Consider the following 19125-nt stretch of genomic DNA (forward strand, 5'->3'; position numbering starts at 1 on the left):
TTGGTTGGTGAGTATTTCTCTTTTTTTAAACTTTAACTCTACTAAGGTCTCTCTGGTGTAGCGGGGACTGTTGGTAAACCATTTAACTGTAGTGTAATTACAGGAAACTTTGTGCTATCCGGCACCGACGGGACCGAGCTGCTGCCGTTCCCTCAAAACTGCCGGACACTCCAGAGCTAATGTTGAAACATATGGAGATTTTCATCTCCGTATGAATCAACAAACCCTGTCGGCAAGCGTCTCTGTAGTGTCTCTAGCTGAAGCTGTTGCTTAGCTGCAGAGCTTGACTGTTCAAAAAAAAGCAAACAAAAGAAACGAAAAGAATAAAAAACGGCTCCTGATTTTTGCCGGTGCTTCGAGCTTGCCAGACAGTTCGCCTCCGGATAACACAAAGTTTTTTGTAGTGGGATTGATTGATTTAATTTAAATTCAATTAATTAAAGGGTAAGTCATGGCAGGACAGCCCGGCCACGTGGTGTGCTCCTCCTGCGATATGTGGGAACTCAGGGACACTTCCTGTGTCCCTGACAACTACATGTGCAGGAAGTGCATCCAGCTGCAGCTACTGACAGACCGCATTGCGGCACTGGAGCTGTGTTTGGGTGCATACTGGAGCGTTCGCGATGCTCGGGACGTCGTGAATAGCACGTTTACGGAGTTGGACACACCACAGGTAGAGGTTGGACAGGAAGAAAGGGAATGGGTGACCAACAGGCAGAGTACTAGGCGCAGGCAGGTAGTGCAGGGGTCCCCTGTGGACATCCCCCTCTCAAACAGATACACCACTTTGAGTGCTGTTGGGGGGTGGCTTATCAGAGGAAAGCAGCAGCAGCCAACTTCCTGGCACCAGGGGTGGCTCTGCTGCACAGGACGGGAGGAAAAAGAGCGGGAGAGCTATAGTAATAGGGGATTCTATTGTAAGGGGAATAGATAGGCGATTCTGCAGCCGCAAACGAAACTCCAGGATGGTGTGTTGCCTCCCTGGTGCAAGGGTCAAGGATGTCTCAGAGCTGCTGCAGAACATCTTGGAAGGGGAGGGTGAACAGCCAGTTGTCGTGGTGTATATAGGCACCAACGATATAGGTAAAAAGCGGGATGAGGTCCTAAAAGCAGAATATAGGGAGTTAGGAGGTAAATTAAAAAATAGGACCTCAAAGGTAGTAATCTCAGGATTGCTACCAGTTGCCACGTGCTAGTCAGAGTAGAAATAGAAGAATATTTCAGCTGAATATGTGGCTAGAGGAATGGTGCAACGGGGAGGGATTCAAGTTCCTGGGACATTGGAACCGGTTCTGGGGGAGGTGGGACCAGTTCAAACCGGACAGTTTGCACCTGGGCAGGGCTGGAACCAATGTCCTAGGGGGAGTGTTTGCTAGTGCTCTGGGGGAGGGTTTAAACTAAAATGGCAGGGGCTTGGGAACCTGAGCAGGGAGACAGAGGAAAGGGAAACAAGGATAAAAGCAAAAGATAGGAAGGAGAAAAACAAATGTGGCAGTCAGAGAAATCAACGGTCTAAATCAAATGTGGCCACAGTAAATAATAATTCAAATAGGTCTAAGAGCGTTAAAAAAACAAGCCTGAAGGCTTTGTGTCTTAATGCAAGGAGCATTCGTAATAAGGTGGATGAATTGGCTGCGCAAATAGAGGTAAACGAATATGATTTGGTTGGGATTACAGAAACATGGCTCAAGGATGGCCAAGACTGGGAACTCAACATCCAGGGGTATTTGATATTCAGGAAAGATAGGCAAAAAGGAAAGGGAGGTGGGGTAGCATTACTGGTTAAAGAAGGGATTAACACAATTGTAAGGAAGGATATTAGCTCTGATGACGTGGAATCTGTATGGGTAGAATTGAGAAATACTAAGGGGCAGAAAACGTTAGTGGGAGTGGTATACAGACCTCCAAACATAAGGCGGAGGTTGGGGATGGCATTAAAAGGGAAATTAAAGAAGCGTGCAATAAGGGCACAGCAGTCATCATGGGTGACTTTAATCTACATATAGATTGGGCTAACCAAATTAGTGACAATACTGTGGAGGAGGAATTCCTGGAGTGTACACGGGATGGTTTCCTGGACCAATATGTCGAGGAACCAACCAGAGATCAGGCCATCTTAGACTGGGTATTATGTAACGAGAAAGGATTAATTAGCAATCTTGTTGTACGAGGCCCCTTGGGTCGGAGTGATCATAATATGATCGAATTCTTCATTAAGATGGAGAATGAAGTAGTTAACTCAGAGACTAGGGTCCTAAATTTAAATAAAGGAAACTACGATGGTCTGAGGAGCGAGTTGGGTAGGTTTGATTGGGGAATGTTACTCAAAGGGTTGATGGTGGATAGGCAATGGCAAACATTCAAAGACCGAATGGATGAACTACAGAATTTGTTCATCCCAGTTTGGCATAAAAATAAAACAAAAAAGGTGACTCAACCGTGGCTAACAAGGGAAATTAGGCATAGCATAATATCCAAGGAGAGGACATATAAATTGGCCAGAAAAAGCAATAATCCTGAGGATTGGGAGCAGTTTAGGATTCAACAAAGGAGGACAAAGGGATTAATTAAGAAGGGGAAAATAGAATATGAGAGTAAGCTTGCAGGGAACATAAAAACTGACTGTAAAAGCTTTTATTATAGATATGTGAAGAGAAAAAGATTGGTGAAGTCAAGTGTAGGTCCCTTGCAGTCAGAATCAGGGGAATTTATAATGGGGAACAAAGAAATGGCAGACCAACTAAATACATATTTTGGTTCTGTCTTCACAAAGGACACAAATAACCACCCAGAGATGCCGGGGAACATAGGGTCTGATGAAAGGGTGGAATTGAAAGAAATCAGTATTTGTAGGGAAATGGTGTTAGGAAAATTGATGGGACTGAAGGCCGATAAATCCCCAGGGCCTGATAATCTACATCCTAGGGTACTTAAGAAAGTGGCCCTAGAAATAGTAGATGCATTGCTGGTCATCTTCCAGAACTCGATAGACTCTGGAACAGTACCCATGGATTGGAGGGTAGCTAATGTTACTCCACTATTCAAAAAAGGTGGTAGAGAAAAAGCGGGGAATTATAGACCGGTAAGCCTGACATCGGTAGTGGGGAAAATGCTAGAGTCCATTATAAAAGATGTAATAGCAGAGCACTTGGTAAGCAGTGACGGGATCGGACAAAGTCAACATGGATTTACAAAAGCTAAATCGTGCTTGACTAACCTACTGGAATTTTTCGAGGATGTAACTGGTAAAATGGATAAGAGAGAACCAGTAGATGTGGTATATTTGGACTTTCAGAAGGCTTTCGATAAGGTCCCGCATAAGAGATTAGCGTGCAAAATTAAGGCACATGGGATTGGGGGCAAGGTATTGACTTGGATAGAGAACTGGTTGGCGGATAGAAAGCAAAGAGTTGGAATAAACGGGTCATTTTCCGAGTGGCAGACAGTGACTAGTGGGGTACCACAAGGATCGGTCCTAGGACCCCAGCTGTTCACAATATATATTAATGATCTGGACGAGGGAATTGGATGTAATATCTCCAAATTTGTAGACGACACAAAGCTGGGTCGGAGGGTATGCTGTGAGGAGGATGTCGTGAAACTCCAGTACGATTTGGACAGGTTGGGTGATTGGGCAAAAGCATGGCAGATGCAATATAACGTGGATAAATGTGAGGTTATCCACTTAGGTGGCAAAAACAGGAAGGCAGATTATTATCTGAATGGCAATAGATTGGGAGAAGGGGAAGTGCAGAGAGGCCTGGGTGTCTTTGCGCACCAGTCGCTGATGGTAAGCATGCAGATGCAGCAGGCGGTTAAGGCGGCAAATGGTATGTTGGCCTTCGTAGCGAGAGGGTTTGAGTACAGGAACAAGGATGTCTTGCTGCAGTTGTACAAGACCTTGGTGAGACCACACCTTGAGTATTGTGTGCAGTTTTGGTCGTCTTATCTGAGGAAGGATGTTCTTGCCATGGAAGGAGTTCAGCGAAGAGTCACCAGGCTGATACCTGGGATGGCAGGAATGACGTATGAGAGATTGGGACGATTGGGCTTGTACTCGCTGGAGTTTAGAAGAATGAGAGGGGATCTTATTGAAACTTATCAAATTCTGACAGGACTGGACAGACTAGATGCAGGAAGGATGTTCCCGATGGTCGGGGTGTCCAGAACCAGGGGTCACAGTCTAAGGATAAGGGGTAGGCCATTTAGGACAGAGATGAGGAGGAATTTCTTCACCCAGAGAGTGGTGAACCTGTGGAATTCTCTACCACAGAAGGCAGTAGAGGCCAATTCACTAAATATATATAAGGAGTTGGATATATTTCTTAAGGCTAAAGGGATCAAGGAGTATGGGGAGAAAGCAGGGACAGGGTACTGAATTTGGATGATCAGCCATGATCGCATTGAATGGTGGAGCAGGCTCGAGGGGCCGAATGGCCGACTCCTGCTCCTATCTTCTATGTTTCTATGTTTCAAGCGAACCGAGGATGTTACAATGTCCAGATATGAAACCTGGACCCATGAATGGACTAGTATTATTTACCAAGGGAGAACAATTATATGGTAACGGGAGACACGAAATTGTACCGGTGCTAATGAACTTAACCATGTTACAATGGCCAGGATATTGTGAAAGGTTTACTAAAACTAGAGAATTGTAAGCATATATGATGAAGAATGTAATTAACCAAGCTGCTGATGCGACAGGGGCTACTAATTTTAGGGGACATGCTGCATTCCACCAAAGGATTAAGAGGAGCTTAGGAACCGATATACTCACGGGAATAAACACAAGGACATCATTCATTAATGGCCTAGATATACAAGGAGTCCAAAGCAGTGTGGAACGACTACAAAGGGTAATACAACAGATTTTAGAGAAGGAAACTGGTTTGGTTCGACAAGGATCAGAGTTAGGAGGACACACGATAAGAAAATTACTCGAGGGAATCAAAGTTATAGAGGACCATGCCAGCATTATCAACAAACTAAACCATAGAGATGAGGAACAGGCAAAAGACGGGGTAGGGAGAGGCTTGTGTCATGCCTATGGCCAATGGATCACCGGACAGTTAAAACATAATCTGGCACAGATACAGCGAGGCGAGGTGCCAGACTGGATTAACAGCACACAGCTCTATGGCCTGAGCCAGAATCCAGGCCCTCTGAGTGCTTGTACCCTCAAAGGGATGACCAGAGTATATCCAGTGATACAAAAATGTAAAGCAGAAGTGACAGCAATGATAGGCATGGTACTCCTGATACCAGTGGTGGGACTAGACATGACTCCATACCCACAGTACCAGGTAACAAACATAGGCATAGTGAGGGGTGAGACATACCTCTAATACTATCCAATTGATACCTATGCCATCAGGAAGAATGGTACTATGAGAGGTGTCTCCCTAAACAGATGCCACGGGAAAGGCACGCTTACGATATGCCCACATCCGGTAGGAGAAGGCCCTAAGGATGAGTGCGACTATAATAAGACAGAGGGGTGTGCGTTGGAATTATCACATGTTGATCACCATCACACCCGCTCAGGATATAGAGGCGAAGGGGAGTATTGTATAACCACCACAGAGACGGAGTACCAATATAGTAACCTTATATGTGCAATCACAATGCCTAACTTTTGCTTTACGCCAAAGATCCCTGTGACAATTGGTGTATGTACATTCAAGGGAGGAGATAAAACTAAATGTGCCAGATAGTCTAAAGGACAAGTTGGTTAATTATGAAGATCCGGTAGGGGCCCCAATACCCCGCCTGCAAGAGGCTCTGCAAGAAATGAAAGAGGATTTAAGTAAGATGGTGAAACAATACATAGTGTTGCAAAGGAATCTTGGGGAATTAGAAAGGGACATAGAGGTAGAGCTACAGGAAGTCCCGTGGTATGAGAAGCTGTGGGATTGGGGAGTGAATGTCAACATACACCCATGGATCTGCATCATTTCTCATATTAGTGATAGTACAGTTAGTCATGGCTATAGGATGGGGAATAGCAGCATGCACCGCTTGTAAAAAGAAACGGACCAAACAAAGAGTTAAAGCGAGTCGGAAAACACAAGTTTGCTCTAAACATGATGGGTATGCAGGGCCACCCGAACCAGCGCCTGATCACCGCATGGGGCAGGAGGCACAGCGATGCTTATACATGTGGTTTAACTTGGGCAAGGGTCAAGTACCAAAAGGGGGGATTGCAGTGGGGAAAGAGTTAAACTGACATCACTGGCAGTTTCACTGAATGGTGTATTAAAGACAATAATCTAATGGGCCTTTTTCTAAGTTGATAACATAGTCGGATGTGGAAACCATAAGAGGCCTAAGATGATGTAAGTTCTGTTCTGGCAGGAAAGTAAAACAATGAAAGAGGCCGAGAGAGGCAGGAAAGGAGGACAATGAGTCAGAAGTACAATGTTGATGAGACCCATCTGGCATAAACAAAGGTCAGAGGTGCAACAGCAGCTTGTGGGATAACGGACATATACTTTTCAGATAATAAAGGCGGTGCTTTAATGTAACGCAGCACAGGCAACCAATCAGTGAAGATGCATGCGGGCCAAGGTCCAATCGGGTGGCAGGAATGAATTTTGACATGTGTATTGTAATGTATAAAAATGTAGTGTTTGCTGTACCAATTTGGAAAGGTCTGGCTAAGACAGAGCAGACTGTTTCCCCACCGTTGCAATAAAGACAACTTGACTATCGATCTAAAACATTGTGTCAAGTGTTGGTTTAAAATACTCCACAACAGTGCAGTCACGGACAAATTATTCTAAAGAGCTTTTAAAAGCTACAAGATACGGGACTGAAGACGTTCCTCAAACGGAGGGGGGACAATTCCCAGGGACATGATGGTTTCCATCCGAGGATTCTGAGGGAAGCCAGGGGAAGGAATAATGGAGGGTCCCCGAGTATAAATTGGCTGGCGCCTTTCCCTACATTACAACAGTGACAGCAATTCAAAATCAATGAATTGGCCACGAAGCCCTTTGGGCATCCTGGGGTCGTGAAGGGCGGTGAATAAATGCACCCTCGCCTCTGAGTCAGAGGTTGTGGGTTCAAGTCCCACTCCAGAGACTTGAGAGCAAAAATCCAGGCTGACGCTCCAGTGCAGTGCTGAGGGAGTGCTGCACTGTCGGAGGTGCCGTCTTTCAGATCAGACGTTAAACCAAGGCCTCGTCTGCTCTCTCGGGTGGACGTAAATGATCCCAGGGTACTATTTTGAAGAAGATTAGGGGAATTATCCCCCGTGTCCTGGCCAATATCTATCCCTCAATCAACACCACTAAAAAAAAGATTATCTAGTCATCATCACATTGCATAGAAACATAGAAAAATAGGAGGAGTAGGCCATTCGGCCCTTCGAGCCTGCTCCACCATTCAATGCGATCATGGCTGATCCTCCATCTCAATACCATATTCCCGCTTTCTCCCCATAGCCCTTGATGCCTTTTGTGTCTAGAAATCTATCTATCTCCTTCTGTGGTAGAGAATTCCACAGGTTCACCACCCTCTGAGTGAAGAAATTTCTTCTCATCTCAATCCTAAATGTCCTAAATATCCTGAGACTGTGACCCCTCGTTCTAGAACCCCCAGCCAGGGGAAACATCCTCCAGTCTGTCTGCCCTGTCAGAATTTTATACGTTTCAATGAGATCCCCTCTCATTCTTCTAAACTCTAGTGAATGCAGACCTAGTCGACCCAATCTCTCCTCATACAACAGTCCTGCCATCCCAGGAATCAGTCTGGTGGACCTTCGCTGCACTCCCTCTATGGCAAGTACATCCTTTCTTAGATAAGGAGACCAAAACTGCACACAGTACTCCAGGTGTGGTCTCACCAAGGCCCAGTATAACTGCAGTAAGACATCCTTGCTCCTGTACTCAAATCCTCTTGCAATGAAGGCCAACATGTCATTTGCCTTCCTAACTGCTTGCTGCACCTGCATGTTTGCTTTCAGTGACTGGTGTACAAGTACACCCAGGTCCCTTTGTACATCAACATTTCCCAATCTATCACCATTTAAATAATACAGGAAACTTTGTGCTATCCGGCACCAACAGGACCGAGCTGTTGCCGTCCCATCAAAACTGCCGGACAAACCAGCGCTAATGTTGAAACATACGGAGATTTTGAGCTCCGTATCTGGCAACAAACCCTGTTGCTTAGCAACAGCTTCTAAACAGTCGGCCGTACCTTGCAAGCGTCTCTGTAGCTTACATAAGAACATAAGAAAATAGGAGCAGGAGTAGGCCAATCGGCCCCTCGAGCCTGCTCCGCCATTCAATAAGATCATGGCTGATCTGATCCTAACCGCCAATCTACTATCACAGAACCATCTCCTGAATCTAACAGAATTAGACACACAAAATAGCAGCAGGATCAGGCTACACGGCCCCTGGGCCCGCTCCGCTACCCACAGGGCCATGTCCGATCCGAACCTGGACTCATGTCCAAATTCCTGCCCGCTCCCCGTAACCCTTAATTCCCTTTACTTCTAGGAAACTGTCTATTTCTGTTTTAAATTTATGTAATGATGTAGCTTCTACAGCTTTTTGGGGCAGCATATTCCATGGACCTACCACCCTCTGAGACCACCCTCTGAGTGAAGTAGTTCCTCCTCATCTCAGTTTTGAAAGAGCAGCCCCTTATTCTAAGACTATGCCCCCTAGTTCTAGTTTCACCCATCATCGGGAACATCCTCCCCGCATCCACCCGATCCAACCCCTTCACAATCTTATATGTTTCAATAAGATCGCCTCTCATTCTTCTGAACTCCAATGAGTAGAGAAGCAACAGCTTCAGCGAGACCTTGCAGAGCCTGACTGGTGGAAAAAAAAGCAACGAAAAGAAAAAAAACCTAACGAAACGGCTCCTGATTTTTGCCGGTGGCTCGAGCATTCCGGACAGTTAACCTCCGGATAAACCAGAGTTTCCTGTACTCTGCCTTTCCGTTTTTTCTACCGAAGTGGATAACTTCACATTTATCCACGTTATACTGCATCTGTCATGTATTTGCCCACTCACTCAACTTGTCTAAATTGCCTTGAAGCCTCTTTGCTTCCTCCTCACAACTCACAATCCCACCTAGTTCCATGTCATCAGCAAACTTGGAAATACCCCAGTCTGTCAAATTAGGTAACCACACCTCCCCCCCCGACCCTGAACACGGGGGCCCCACAAGGATGTGTGCTGAGCCCCCTCCTCTACTCCCTCGTCACCCACGACTGTGTGGCGGTTCATGGTTCCAAAACCATCATCAAGTTTGCGGATGACACCACGGTAGTAGGCCAGATCACCAACAACAATGAGTCAGCCTACAGGGAGGAGGTCCAGCATCTCGTGAAGTGGTGCGCCGATAACAACCTGGCCCTTAACATCAAGAAAACCAAAGAAATCACTGTGGACTTCAGGAAGTCTAAAGGCGGAAGTCACACCCCCATCCACATCAATGGGGCTGTGGTGGAAAGGGTGGACAGCTTTAAGTTCCTCGGAGTCCACATCACGAAAGACCTCTCCTGGTCCCTCAATACCTCCTCTCTGGTGAAGAAGGCCCAGCAGCGCCTATATTTCCTAAGGAGGCTGAAGGGATGTAACCTGTCACCCCTGATCCTCTCTAACTTTTACCGCTGCACAATAGAGAGCATCCTAAAAAACTGTATCACAGTATGGTATGGCAGCTGTAGCTACTATGACCAGAAAGCCCTGCAGCGGGTAGTCAAAACTGCCCAACGCATTACCGGCACCCGGCTACCGACCATAGAGCACATATACCAGAAACACTGTTTATGGAGGTCACGGTCCATCATCAAAGACCCTACCCACCCCAGCCACAGTCTGTTCACCCTCCTGCCATCTGGGAGACGCTACAGATGCATTCGCACCCGTACGACCAGATTTAGGAACAGCTTCTTTCCCAGGGCTGTCATCCTACTGAACTCCACAAATAAACTCTAAAGCCTGCACATCTGCCAATGCACTTTATTATGGTTATGTTTATGTTAATGTATTACAAGCCAAACGTATGTTGAATGTTTAAATGTCTTAATCTAAATGTACACTCTCAGGAGCCGCAAGCCTACATTTCATTGTACTGCACTTGTGCACTAACAATGACAATAAAAGTTGATTTGATTTGGTTCCCTCATCCAAATCGTTGATATATATTGTGAATAGCTGGGGCCCAAGTACTGATCCCTGCGGTACCCCACTAGTCACCGCCTGCCACCCAGAAAAAGACCCATTTATTCCTACTCTCTGTTTTCTGTCTGTTAACCAATTTTTAATCCATGCCAGTATATTACCCCCAATCCCATGAGCTTTAATTTTGCACACTAACCTCTGATGTGGGACTTTAATCAAAGGCCTTCTGAAAATCCAAATACACCACATCCACTGGTTCTCCCTTATCTATTCTACCAGTTACATCCTCAAAAAAATCCAGTAGGTTTGTCAAACACAATTTCCCTTTCATAAATCCATGCTGACTTTGTCTAATCCCGTTGATATTTTCTAAGTGTCCTGTTATCACATCCTTTATAATCGAGTCTAGCATTTTCCGTACAACTGATGTTAGGCGAATAGCGGGGTTACATTTGCCACCCTCCAATCTGCAGGAACTGTTCCATAATCTATAGAATTTTGGAACTGCTGTTTGTGGGAGCTTGCTGAGCGCAACTTGGCTGCTGGATTTCCTACATTACAGCAGTGACTCCACTTCATTGGCTGTAAAGCGTTTTGGGGCGTGCGATGGTGGTGAAAGGCGCTATATCAATGCAAGTCTCTCTTTTCTTTAAGTTCTTTGTTTCTCTTTTTCACTCCATTTTGACCCAGACTGTCTAGCAATGGAGGGGTTATCATAGAATCACAGAAATTTAGGACACAGAAGGAGGCCATTTGGCCCATCGTGCCAGAGCTGGCCGAAAAACAGCTTTCCAGCCTAATCTCACTTTCCAGCTCTTGGTCCGTAGCCCTGCAGGTGACAGCACTTCATGTGCATATCCAAGTACTTTTCAACTGAGATGAGGGTTTCTGCCTCCACCACCCTTTCAGGCAGAAAGTTCCAGGCCCCCACCGCCCTCTGAGTGAAAAAAGTTCTCCTCACCTCCCCTGTAATCGTTCTACCAATTATTTTAAATCGATGGACCCTGGTTATTGACCTCGCTGCTAAGGAAAATAGGTCCCTCCTATTCATTCTATCCAGGCCCCTCATAATTTTATACACCTCAATCAAGTCTCCCTCAGTCTCCTCTGTTCCAAAGAGCAGTTAGTAACAGAGATTGGAGAACTTGGGGCTTTTTTTGCACTGAAGCAGCGAAGGATGAGGGCCAGCCTGATGGAGGTCCTCAAGACCATGAGGGTTATTCATCAAAGGCAAATGACAGATTCCTCTCTGGGCACCTCAAATTCTGCATGCGCCGCTCTTGTTGGGGTTTAGAACGCGCATGCTCGGGGGCAGAGTCCCAGGACCAGCTGCTAGTGGGCATGCTCAGGGGTAGCAGAGTCCCAGGACCAGCTGCTAGTGGGCATGCTCGGGGGCAGAGTCCCAGGACCAGCTGCTAGTGCGCATGCTCGGGGCAGCAGCATCCCAGGACCAGCTGCTAGTGCGCATGCTCAGGGGCAGCAGCATCCCAGGACCAGCTGCTAGTGCGCATGCTCAGGGGCAGCATCCCAGGACCAGCTGCTAGTGGGCATGCTCAGGGGTAGCAGAGTCCCAGGACCAGCTGCTAGTGGGCATGCTCAGGGGCAGAGTCCCAGGACCAGCTGCTAGTGGGCATGCTCAGGGGCAGAGCCCCAGGACCAGCTGCTAGTGCGCATGCTCACGGGAAGCAGAGTCCCAGAACTAGCTGCTAGTGGGCATGCTCACGGGACAGACTTCCAGGACCAGCTGCCAGTGGGCATGCTCAGGGGCAGAGTCCCAGAACCAGCTGCTAGTGCGCATGCTCCGGGACAGAGTCCCAGGACCAGCTGCCAGTGGGCATGCTCAGGGGCAGAGTCCCAGAACCAGCTGCTAGTGCGCATGCTCCGGGACAGAATCCCAGGACCAGCTGCTAGTGGGCATGCTCAGGGGAAGCAGAGTCCCAGGACCAGCTGCTAGTGGGCATGCTCAGGGGCAGACTCCAAGAACCAGCTGCTAGTGGGCATGCTCAGGGGCAGAGTTGCAGGACCAGCTGCTAGTGGGCATACTCAGGGGTCGCAGAGTCACAGAACCAGCTGCTAGTGCGCATGCTCAGGGGCAGAGTCCCAGGACCAGCTGCTAGTGGGCATGCTCAGGGGATGCAGAGTCCCAGAACCAGCTGCTAGTGCGCATGCTGAGGGGAAGCAGAGTCCCAGGACCAGCTGCTAGTGCGCATGCTCAGGCGTCGCGGAGTCCCAGAACCAGCTGCTGGTGGGCATGCTCAGGAGCAGCAGAGTCCCAGGACCAGCTGCTAGTGGGCATGTTCAGGGGAAGCAGAGTCCCAGAACCAGCTGCTAGTGGGCATGCTCAGGGGCAGATTCCCAGGACCAGCTGCTAGTGGGCATGCTCAGGGGAAGCAGAGTCCCAGGACCAGCTGCTAGTGGGCATGCTCAGGGGAAGCAGAGTCCCAGGACCAGCTGCTAGTGGGCATGCTCAGGGGATGCAGAGTCCCAGAACCAGCTGCTAGGGTGCATGTTCAGGGGAAGCAGAGTCCCAGAACCAGCCGCTAATGGGCATGCTTAGGGGCAGAGTCCCAGGACCAGCTGCTAGTGGGCATGCTCGGGGGCAGAGTCCCAGAACCAGCTGCTAGTGGGCATGCTCAGGGGCAGAGTCCCAGGACCAGCTGCTAGTGCGCATGCTCAGGGGCAGAGTCCCAGGACCAGCTGCTAGTTCGCATGCTCAGGGGCAGAGTCCCAGAACCAGCTGCTAGTGGGCATGCTCAGGGGCAGAGTCGCAGGACCAGCGGCTAGTGCGCATGCTCAGGGGAAGCAGACTCCCAGAACCAGCTGCTAGTGCGCATGCTCAGGGGAAGCAGAGTCCCAGGCCCAGCTGCTAGTGGGCATGCTAGGGGGCAGAGTCCCAGGACCAGCTGCTGGTGGGCATGCTCAGGGACAGAGTCTCAGGACCAGCTGCTAGTGGGCATGTTCAGCGGCCCAGAATCCTAGGACCAGCTGCTAGTGCGCATGCTCAGGGGCAGAGTCCCAGGACCAGCTACTCTTGGGCATGTTCAGGGGAAGCAGAGTCCCAGAACCAGCTGCTAATGGGCATGCTCAGGGGCAGATTCCCAGGACCAGCTGCTAGTGGGCATGCTCAGGGGAAGCAGAGTCCCAGAACCAGCTGCTAATGGGCATGCTCAGGGGCAGAGTCCCAGGACCAGCTGCTAGTGGGCATGTTCAGGGGAAGCAGAGTCCCAGGACCAGCTGCTAGTGCGCATGCTCAGGGGCAGATTCCCAGGACCAGCTGCTAGTGCGCATGCTCAGGGGCAGAGTCCCAGGACCAGCTGCTAGTGGGCATGCTCAGGAGTAGCACAGTCCCAGGACCAGCTGCTAGTGGGCATGCTCAGGAGTAGCACAGTCCCAGGACCAGCTGCTAGTGGGCATGCTCAGGAGTAGCACAGTCCCAGGACCAGCTGCTAGTGGGCATGCTCAGGGGCTGCAGAGTCCCAGGACCAGCTGCTAGTGGGCATGCTCAGGGGCAGAGTCCCAGGACCAGCTGCTAGTGGGCATGTTCAGGGGCAGCAGAGTCCCAGGACAAGCCGCTAATGGGCATGCTTAGGGGCAGAGTCCCAGGACCAGCTGCTAGTGGGCATGCTCAGGGGCAGAGTCCCAGGACCAGCTGCTAGTGGGCATGCTCAGGGGCAGAGTCCCAGGACCAGCTGCTAGTGGGCATGCTCAGGGGCAGAGTCCCAGGACCAGCTGCTAGTGGGCATGTTCAGGGGCAGCAGAGTCCCAGGACAAGCCGCTAATGGGCATGCTTAGGGGCAGAGTCCCAGGACCAGCTGCTAGTGGGCATGCTCAGGGGCAGAGTCCCAGGACCAGCTGCTAGTGGGCATGCTCAGGGGCAGAGTCCCAGGACCAGCTGCTAGTGGGCATGTTCAGGGGCAGCAGAGTCCCAGGACAAGCCGCTAATGGGCATGCTTAGGGGCAGAGTCCCAGGACCAGCTGCTAGTGGGCATGCTCAGGGGCAGAGTCCCAGGACCAGCTGCTAGTGGGCACGCTCAGGGGCAGAGCCCCAGGACCAGCTGCTAGTGGGCATGCTCATGGGACAGAGTCCCAGGACCAGCTGCTAGTGGGCATGCTCAGGGACAGAGTCCCAGGACCAGCTGCTAGTGGGCATGTTCAGCGGCCCAGAGTCCTAGGACCAGCTGCTAGTGCGCATGCTCAGGGGCAGAGTCCCAGGACCAGCTACTAATGGGCATGTTCAGGGGCCCAGAGTCCTAGGACCAGCTGCTAGTGGGCATGCTCAGGGGCAGAGTCCCAGGACGAGCTGCTAGTGGGCATGCTCAGGGGAAGCAGAGTCCCAGAACCAGCTGCTAATGGGCATGCTCAGGGGCAGATTCCCAGGACCAGCTGCTAGTGGGCATGCTCAGGGGCAGAGTCCCAGGACCAGCTGCTAGTGGGCATGCTCAGGGGCAGAGTCGCAGGACCAGCTGCTAGTGGGCATGCTCAGGAGTGGCAGAGACCCAGAACCAGCTGCTAGTGCGCATACTCAGGGGTCGCAGAGTCACAGAACCAGCTGCTAGTGCGCATGCTCAGGGGCAGAGTCCCAGGACCAGCTGCTAGTGGGCATGCTCAGGGGCAGAGTCGCAGGACCAGCGGCTAGTGCGCATGCTCAGGGGAAGCTGAGACCCAGAACCAGCTGCTAGTGGGCATGCTAGGGGGCAGAGTACCAGGACCAGCTGCAAGTGGGCATGCTCAGGAGTAGCACAGTCCCAGGACCAGCTGCTAGTGGGCATCCTCAGGGGCTGCAGAGTCCCAGAACCAGCTGCTAGTGGGCATGCTCAGGGGCAGAGTCCCAGGGCCAGCTGCTAGTGGGCATGCTCAGGGGCCCTGAGTCCCAGGACCAGCTGCTAGTGCGCATGCTCAGGGGCAGAGTCCCAGAACCAGCTGTTAGTGGGCATGCTCAGGGGCAGAGTCCCAGGACCAGCTGCTAGTGGGCATGCTCAGGGACAGAGTCCCAGGACCAGCTGCTAGTGGGCATGTTCAGCGGCCCAGTGTCCTAGGACCAGCTGCTAGTGCGCATGCTCAGGGGCAGAGTCCCAGGACCAGCTACTAGTGGGCATGTTCAGGGGAAGCAGAGTCCCAGAACCAGCTGCTAATGGGCATGCTCAGGGGTAGCAGAGTCCCAGGACCAGCTGCTAGTGGGCATGCTCAGGGGCAGAGTCCCAGGACCAGCTGCTAGTGGGCATGCTCAGGGGCAGAGCCCCAGGACCAGCTGCTAGTGCGCATGCTCACGGGAAGCAGAGTCCCAGAACCAGCTGCTAGTGGGCATGCTCGTGGGACAGAGTCCCAGGGCCAGCTACCAGTGGGCATGCTCAGGGGCAGAGTCCCAGAACCAGCTGCTAGTGCGCATGCTCCGGGACAGAGTCCCAGGACCAGCTGCTAGTGCGCATGTTCAGGGGATGCAGAGTCCCAGGACCAGCTGCAAGTGCGCATGTTCAGGGGATGCAGAGTCCCAGGACCAGCTGTTAGTTCGCATGCTCAGGGGCAGAGTCCCAGAACCAGCTGCTAGTGGGCATGCTCAGGGGCAGAGTCGCAGGACCAGCGGCTAGTGGGCATGCTCAGGGGAAGCAGAGTCCCAGAACCAGCTGCTAGTGGGCATGCTAGCGGGCAGAGTCCCAGGACCAGCTGCTAGTGCGCATGCTCAGGGGAAGCAGAGTCCCAGAACCAGCTGCTAGTGGGCATGCTCAGGGGCAGAGTCCCAGGACCAGCTGCTAGTGGGCATGCTCAGGGGCAGAGCCCCAGGGCCAGCTGCTAGTGCGCATGCTCACGGGACAGAGTCCCAGGACCAGCTGCCAGTGGGCATGCTCAGGGGCAGAGTCCCAGAACCAGATGCTAGTGCGCATGCTCCGGGACAGAGTCCCAGGACCAGCTGCCAGTTGGCATGCTCAGGGACAGAGTCCCAGGACCAGCTGCTAGTGGGCATGTTCAGCGGCCCAGAATCCTAGGACCAGCTGCTAGTGCGCATGCTCAGGGGCAGATTCCCAGGACCAGCTGCTAGTGGGCATGCTCAGGAGTAGCACAGTCCCAGGACCAGCTGCTAGGGGGCATGGTCAGGGGCTGCAGAGTCCCAGAACCAGCTGCTAGTGGGCATGCTCAGGGGCAGAGTCCCAGGACCAGCTGCTAGTGGGCATGCTCAGGGGCAGAGTCCCAGGACCAGCTGCTAGGGTGCATGTTCAGGGGAAGCAGAGTCCCAGAACCAGCTGCTAGTGCGCCTGCTCAGGGGCAGCAGAGTCCCAGGACAAGCCGCTAATGGGCATGCTTAGGGGCAGAGTCCCAGGACCAGCTGCTAGTGGGCATGCTCAGGGGCAGAGTCCCAGGACCAGCTGCTAGTGGGCACGCTCAGGGGCAGAGCCCCAGGACCAGCTGCTAGTGGGCATGCTCAGGGGTCGCAGAGTCCCAGGACCAGCTGCCAGTGCGCATGCTCAGGGGCAGAGTCCCAGGACCAGCTGCTAGTGGGCATGCTCAGGGACAGAGTCCCAGGACCAGCTGCTAGTGGGCATGTTCAGCGGCCCAGAATCCTAGGACCAGCTGCTAGTGGGCATGCTCAGGGGCAGAGTCCCAGCACCAGCTACTAATGGGCATGTTCAGGGGAAGCAGAGTCCCAGAACCAGCTGCTAATGGGCATGCTCAGGGGCAGATTCCCAGGACCAGCTGCTAGTGGGCATGCTCAGGGGCAGAGTCCCAGGACCAGCTGCTAGTGGGCATGCTCAGGAGTAGCACAGTCCCAGGACCAGCTGCTAGTGGGCATGCTCAGGGGCAGAGTCGCAGGACCAGCTGCTAGTGGGCATGCTCAGGAGTGGCAGAGACCCAGAACCAGCTGCTAGTGCGCATACTCAGGGGTCGCAGAGTCACAGAAGCAGCTGCTAGTGCGCATGCTCAGGGGCAGAGTCCCAGGACCAGCTGTTAGTTCACATGCTCAGGGGCAGAGTCCCAGAACCAGCTGCTAGTGGGCATGCTCAGGGGCAGAGTCGCAGGACCAGCGGCTAGTGCGCATGCTCAGGGGAAGCTGAGACCCAGAACCAGCAGCTAGTGGGCATGCTAGGGGGCAGAGTCCCAGGACCAGCTGCAAGTGCGCATGCTCAGGCGTCGCGGTGTCCCAGAACCAGCTGCTGGTGGGCATGCTCAGGAGCAGCAGAGTCCCAGGACCAGCTGCTAGTGGGCATGTTCAGGGGAAGCAGAGTCCCAGAACCAGCTGCTAGTGGGCATGCTCAGGGGCAGATTCCCAGGACCAGCTGCTAGTGGGCATCCTCAGGGGCTGCAGAGTCCCAGAACCAGCTGCTAGTGGGCATGCTCAGGGGCGGCAGAGTCCCAGGACCAGCCGCTAGTGGGCATGCTCAGGGGCAGAGTCCCAGGGCCAGCTGCTAGTGGGCATGCTCAGGGGCCCTGAGTCCCAGGACCAGCTGCTAGTGCGCATGCTCAGGTGCAGAGTCCCAGAACCAGCTGTTAGTGGGCATGCTCAGGGGCAGAGTCCCAGGACCAGCTGCTAGTGGGCATGCTCAGGGACAGAGTCCCAGGACCAGCTGCTAGTGGGCATGTTCAGCGGCCCAGTGTCCTAGGACCAGCTGCTAGTGCGCATGCTCAGGGGCAGAGTCCCAGGACCAGCTGCTAGTGGGCATGCTCAGGGGCAGAGTCCCAGGACCAGCTGCTAGTGGGCATGTTCAGGGGCCCAGAGTCCTAGGACCAGCATCTAGTGGGCATGCTCAGGGGCAGAGTCCCAGGACCAGCTGCTGGTGGGCATGTTCAGGGGAAGCAGAGTCCCAGAACCAGCTGCTAATGGGCATGCTCAGGGGCAGATTCCCAGGACCAGCTGCTAGTGGGCATGCTCAGGGGCAGAGTCCCAGGACCAGCTGCTAGTGGGCATGCTCAGGGGCAGCAGAGTCCCAGGACCAGCCGCTAATGGGCATGCTCAGGGGCAGAGCCCCAGGACCAGCTGCTAGTGGGCATGCTCTGGGCCCAGAGTCCCAGGACCAGCTGCTAGTGGGCATGCTCAGGGGTAGCAGAGTCCCAGGACCAGCTGCTAGTGGGCATGCTCAGGGGCAGAGTCCCAGGACCAGATGCTAGTGGGCATGCTCAGGGGCAGAGCCCCAGGACCAGCTGCGAGTGCGCATGCTCACGGGAAGCAGAGTCCCAGAACCAGCTGCTAGTGGGCATGCTCGCGGGACAGAGTCCCAGGACCAGCTGCTAGTGCGCATGCTCAGGGGCCGAGTCCCAGAACCAGCTGCTAGTGCGCATGCTCCGGGACAGAGTCCCAGGGCCAGCTACCAGTGGGCATGCTCAGGGGAAGCAGAGTCCCAGAACCAGCTGCTAGTGGGCATGCTCAGGGGAAGCACAGTCCCAGGACCAGCTGCTAGTGGGCATGCTCAGGAGTAGCAGAGTCCCAGAACCAGCTGCTAGGGTGCATGCTCAGGGGAAGCAGAGTCCCAGGACCAGCTGCTAGTGGGCATGCTCAGGGGAAGCAGAGTCCCAGGACCAGCTGCTACTGCGCATGCTCAGGGGAAGCACAGTCCCAGGACCAGCTGCTAGTGGGCATGCTCAGGAGTAGCAGAGTCCCAGAACCAGCTGCTAGGGTGCATGCTCAGGGGCAGCAGAGTCCCAGAACCAGCTGCTAGGGTGCATGTTCAGGGGAAGCAGAGTCCCAGGACCAGCTGCTAGGGTGCATGTTCAGGGGAAGCAGAGTCCCAGGACCAGCTGCTAGGGTGCATGTTCAGGGGAAGCAGAGTCCCAGAACCAGCAGCTAGTGCACATGCTCAGGGGCAGCAGAATCCCAGGACCAGCCGCTAATGGGCATGCTTAGGGGCAGAGACCCAGGACCAGCTGATGGTGGGCATGCTCAGGGGCAGAGTCTCAGGACCAGCTGCTAGTGCGCATGCTCAGGGGCAGAGTCCCAGGACCAGCTGCTAGTGCGCATGCTCGGGGGAAGCAGAGTCCCAGGACCAG

At 52.7% G+C, this 19125-nt stretch overlaps 1 protein-coding gene across 1 annotated transcript in view; it reads right to left on the minus strand.

Moving 5' to 3' along the window:
• The window catches only part of LOC147119311 (uncharacterized), a 186106-nt gene that overhangs the window by 4439 nt on the left and 162542 nt on the right, over positions 1 to 19125 (minus strand). Inside the window, exon 6 of the mRNA XM_085984070.1 lies at positions 9916 to 9920. Coding sequence (XP_085840196.1) covers positions 9916 to 9920 — 5 coding nt within the window. The remainder of the gene's footprint in view (positions 1 to 9915; positions 9921 to 19125) is intronic.

Source organism: Somniosus microcephalus, chromosome 4, assembly GCF_052327205.1.
Source record: "Somniosus microcephalus isolate GS21.2 chromosome 4, FLI_Smic_1.0, whole genome shotgun sequence".
NCBI lineage: Eukaryota > Metazoa > Chordata > Chondrichthyes > Squaliformes > Somniosidae > Somniosus > Somniosus microcephalus.